Here is a 5,279-nt window from a genome sequence, read left to right as displayed (position 1 = left end):
TTGCCTCCCCTTCCTTTGGAGGGTGCCTTGGGGATTGAAGCAGTTGGGCTAGCAGGAAGATTTTTCTTGGAGGATCGGACATTATCCAGATCAGTCACACTGAACTTGGAAGCAGATTTGGAAGCTTTTCCAGCACCTGTACAATCAAAGTAAGATAAGTATCCTTATCCTATTTCTATTTAACTAATTATTTAAATTTTTAAACAGGATACTTACTTGACACGGTGACTGAGCCTGAGGATACCTCTTGTGAATCCTGGGTGATTGTCTTGAATGATCTTGTTTCAGGACCAAGTCTTCTGAAAGCAGCGAGTCTTTCCTCAGTAACAGGAGATGCTATGAGATGTGAGACAGTAACAGCTGCACAACAAAAAAGCAAAAGGGTGTCAGTGATCCTTATACAAGTAGAAGACTGACTGGTGATCCTTCTCAGGATCCTCTATCCTACCATGGGTGGCCCATTTTCTTGGTAGATCTTTTCCATTGGGGATGGAATCTCTTTTGACGAAGAAGAAACGTTGTTTCCAGTTGGTGTCGTTCTTGGTGGCTTTAAAAATTGGGTGTTCTTCACCGGGCTTACGTTTGAACAAGTATCGGTGGGATCCAAAGGTAGTAAGATCATACATCTCGACCAACTCAGACATTCCTAGGTCAATCCCCTCCTGCTCAATGATCCTCTCAAGGGTATACAAAAACCTCCGGATCATTGGCATAGCTTGGATATAAGAAATGCCAGTAAGAGAAAAGAAAGATTGGGTAAAGGCTGGAAAAGGATAGCTATGGCCTATGGTAAACGGAGTAACAGGAAAGGCAATCCATGTTTCAGAAACGTGATCACTCAAAGCAGTAGGATCAAAGGATTTAAATACGGTGTTCCCTGGGAAGCAATAGCGGATCCTATCGATCTGTGGATCAGTGAAACAACAGCGTTCTTTTGCGGAATCTTTGATGATTCCTTGACTTTTCAGTGGGCTGTTTTTCTGGTGATCCTTAGCGGGAGAGTTCCGGAGCATCATTTTGTACGAAGTGATGGTAAAAGAAATAAAACAGAGTAAGAGAAGGAAGAAGATGAAGAGAGAATACATGTTTGATCTTCGGATGAGATTATAAAGGGAGTTTCTCTAAGATTTAAATGCAAATTGATCCTATCTCTATCTCCTATTTATAATCATGATCTTGCAGGGTAGTCACTTCTGTGACGTCAGGATTGCAACAGATAGTTCGATTTAAACGGCCATATATCCGTTAGTTAGTTGCGGATAAGATCAACAAAATATAACTCATTTATTTTACATAATTACTCCTTATATTTTGGGGACAATTGTTAGGGGAGGATTTTCTAGTAGCCTGTGATCCTCATGTGTTATCCTTTTAGTGATCCTTACTTCTGTGACAGATAGTGATCCTCAGAAGTGCTTCAGGATCAGGATCACGGATCACCCTAAGGATCCTTAGGGGACTAGGGGTGGTTTCACTAGTGATAGAATTTATCACTCACAAGCACCAATCAAGTTTCGCCATGTCATTGACCATTTTTCCATCACTCACAACCATTTTTAGTGGGGGTGGTCATCACTCACCACCACACCCAACAATTCCCCCCAACCAACAAATACCCTCACAAAAATAAACCATAACGCGTTGTCACCATCACGAAAATGATTAACGCGTGGAAGATTAACGCGTTGAAGGGAGTGCGGCGGCCGGCCATCACGCGTCAAACTTTGTTCCCGTGATAATATCACGGAGTGCCCCGGGTTCCCTTATACTAACGATTGTTCACTTTGAATTTCGTATTGTTTTGCAGGAGTAACAAGTTGGACTTGGTCTTGGCAACGTTACTAAGGAATATTCCACGGTTATTTCGCACGTGTTTGACTGAAAATGGACGTTGTGGAGAACGTGGGAGCAAGGCACGAATTGCGAACAGTTAGTTAGGCTAGTTAACTTCTATTTTTAAAAGGGGTAGCGAGCTAGTTTTAGAAACACTTGGCTAATTTTGGCTACACACACTCGTACAACAACACTCTTGAGCATACAGCAAAACACTTAGCAATTTTTACACATTTCTGCACAATACACCATAGTGATCCTTGTACCTAGCTCGCTATTATCCGAAGTTGTAAAGAATTATTGTTCAATTTGAAGTTGGTGATCGGTAGTTTCCATCACCCGAGGTTTTTTATGCCGGAGATCATTCATTGATCAATGGCTTTTTCCTCGTATAAATCTTTGTGTCACTTGTGCAATACATATCTAAGTGATCCTTATTGTTGTTTACCAATTCAAGCATCATACTCCGTAACAAAGAGTTTGGTTGCATTATCCTCGTCTGATTTTTGACCAAAACAATGTGTTAATCAATTAAATTACATTTTATTCAACGTAGGTAATACACAGTTTTATTAAATCATTATAATACACGGTTTTCTTCATTCAGTGCAACACACAAGTTTTTTTTAAGAAATAATTTTTTATCACTTAATATATAAAACTATATTTATTCAACCCGTGTAACACACGAGGTTCTAACCTAAGTTATATCTTTAAATAAAAATTTAAACTAAAATAAAAAGCAACACGGGTTGAATAAATGTTATTTTAAAGAACCTCATGTATTGTACGTGGTGAATAAATTTATATAAAATCTTTTTACATATTTTATTAGGTTTACTATTATGAAATTAAACTTTTAGTTTATTTATTTATCTATAGTAAGGCGCCCATTGTAAGGCGCCCATTGTGACGGAGTTGGTTGCGGACATAAAGTTATTGGGTTTTCTTTGGTATAAACATAGATTTAAAGAGGGGGTAGTGGATTGGAGTAGATGATGTTTGTTTGATGTAACGTAATTTGAACTATTGTTTTGGTTTTCGGCTTCTATCTCCGCCTTGGTGATAGTTGTCGGTTTTGGTTGGTTTTAATGAAGTTCAATTTTCAAAAAAAAAAAAATCTATTTTCTACATCCCGTCCTGTTTTAAAAAAAAATATGATTCTTTCAAAGATATTATTATATGTTTTAGTTATAATCAAGTAGAGATAAATACGAGAAAACTAAAAAATAGATAGCTTTAATGAATGACATGTGTCACATTATTGATTTCTTTTATTATTTAGTAAGTATAGATAGATGGGCCCACATCACGAACGTCTCCCGGTTGGAAGATGAAATTTGAAAAATTCAAGAACAAAAAATCCTTTAGGCGGGAAAAGATAAACTATACATTTATTTCAATAAAATAAATATTAAATTAAAATCAGTGCTGCATTCTCATTGGTCCATTTCCTCTCACACGGATCGTAATCCAGATGCCGAGTGACTTCACCCATTTGACTCACACGGATCGTAATCCAACATGCCCACTAAGTACACCCATCTAACGATCCTAAACCACTACCCCATCACTATATAAACAACCTCCGTGCTTTCACTTCACCATCACTCAAAACCCAAAACAAATTCATCCATAATTTCTTTCTTCCGAGCATTTTAGTGATGGAGTCAACTGGAAAGGTGAAGAAGGGAGCCGCAGGAAGGAAAGCCGGCGGTCCAAGGAAGAAGGCGGTCACCCGTTCAGTCAAAGCCGGCCTTCAGTTCCCGGTCGGTAGAATCGGCCGGTTTTTGAAGAAAGGTCGTTATGCTCAACGTGTTGGATCCGGTGCACCCGTCTACCTTGCTGCTGTCCTCGAGTACCTAGCAGCAGAAGTAAGCATTCATTTTTATTATCAGATCTAATTTATCTAATTAAAGTTGAAATATATATATATATATATATATATATTCCAGATCTGTTGTTTATATTGTATTCGTGTTTGCAGGTGTTGGAGTTGGCTGGGAATGCGGCAAGGGACAACAAGAAGAACAGAATAATCCCGAGACATGTGTTGTTAGCCATTAGGAATGATGAGGAGCTTGGAAAGCTTTTGGCTGGAGTTACGATTGCTCACGGTGGTGTTTTGCCTAACATTAACCCGATTCTTTTGCCCAAGAAGACTGCCGCTAAAGAACCTAAGTCTCCATCAAAAGCTACTAAATCTCCCAAGAAAGCAAAGTAGATTAGTTAGATATGTTTGTCTTTTGTCTTTTGTTCGTCTGGTTTTAGAGTAGTTTATATGTTCAGATGTGTTCAACCTCTAGAAGAATGAAACGACTTGTTTTTTAATTTTGGGGTATTTTATTGTCTTAAATTTTTATGTAGTTGTGTTTGATTGCAAATTGTGAGACGATGGATATCTAGACATGATGAATTGGCCTTTTTGTATGGTGTAATTTTCACTATATAATTGAAGGATTCTGTGTTTAGGAACACGTTTGCAACATTTATAATTGAATCATAAGATCAAACGTGATGACAAAATGTACCCTTTGCAACATTTGGATCACAAGATTTCAAAAAGTATCTTATGGTTGAAAATTTGCAGACACAAACTTGAATAAAATTAACTTGTTTGTCACATTAATGATTAATAACAATTTTTCTACTATTATTAAAAAACGTGTTGCAAACGCAAGGTTGCAGTTGTTTCATGTTGCATGTTATGTGTTCGATGAAAACATTGATTCTTTTTTAGTAGAACATGATATAATTACCTCCTTTTGTGTGTTGTTGTGTGTATCTTTTCTGGGTGGTGGTTTCGGTTTTTAATAAATTAAGTTATGTTATATTTATGATTAGTTAACATTTGCGTTTTAGGTAAGAAACATAGCTTCTTTGGAGAACAGCTAAGTTTAAATCTTGGGCAAAGGGTAATTTAGTAGTATTGCTTGGTGTCTTGTCATATGAACCATCAATGTAGGGCTGTGTTGAGACTTGAGAAACCGAATAACCAAATTAAGGTTGGTGGGTATGGTGACGGAGGGAAGGCCGGCGACGGGATGAAGACGGAGGGGGCGGCGTGGGAGGACTGGCGTCGCGAGGGGGTGGCCCACCTGTTTGGTCCGTCGCAACCAGCACAACTCCGACGGGGAGGACGGGACGGAGGGGGGGCGGCGTGGGAGGACGGTGGTGATGTGGCGGCGCCGGAGGGAGGACGGGGACCATACCGAGCGGCCTAATAAACCAAGGTGAACCGAACAAAACACTATGGTTAGGTTAACCTATTATCTAGAGACCTAAGTTTTATGCTTCGTTTTCAGTTATGAGTTTTGTTGCAGTCTGACTTTCTTATATTTTGACTCCTAATGAATTGTTGCATCATTAATAATAGTTGTCACATATATCTCTATCTCTAATAAAAGAACTAGGTTCTGCCACTTGGCACCCCCACATTCCCCCTA

The 5,279-nt window shown here is 38.7% G+C and overlaps 1 protein-coding gene across 1 annotated transcript; it reads left to right on the top strand.

Annotated features, from left to right (window-relative positions):
- Nucleotides 1-3,432: 3,432 nt before the first annotated feature.
- On the top strand, nt 3,433-4,174 carry LOC110873172 (histone H2A). Its single transcript, XM_022122099.2, has 2 exons — nt 3,433-3,707; nt 3,821-4,174. Exons 1-2 carry the CDS (start codon nt 3,498-3,500, stop codon nt 4,055-4,057), a joined length of 447 nt encoding a protein of 148 aa, XP_021977791.1. The 5' UTR covers nt 3,433-3,497; the 3' UTR covers nt 4,058-4,174.
- The last annotated feature ends 1,105 nt before the right edge of the window (nt 4,175-5,279 follow it).

Source organism: Helianthus annuus, chromosome 8 (genome assembly GCF_002127325.2).
Source record: "Helianthus annuus cultivar XRQ/B chromosome 8, HanXRQr2.0-SUNRISE, whole genome shotgun sequence".
Classification (NCBI taxonomy): Eukaryota; Viridiplantae; Streptophyta; class Magnoliopsida; order Asterales; family Asteraceae; genus Helianthus; species Helianthus annuus.
This window is presented reverse-complemented; position numbering and strand designations above follow the sequence as displayed.

Excerpts from the sequence above, each read along its gene's own strand:
- LOC110873172 (XM_022122099.2), top strand. The coding sequence starts at position 3,498 with ATGGAGTCAACTGGAAAGGTGAAGAAGGGAGCCGCAGGAAGGAAAGCC. Across the intron at positions 3,708-3,820 it reads TCGAGTACCTAGCAGCAGAA|GTGTTGGAGTTGGCTGGGAA; the intron begins GTAAGCATTCAT and ends TCGTGTTTGCAG.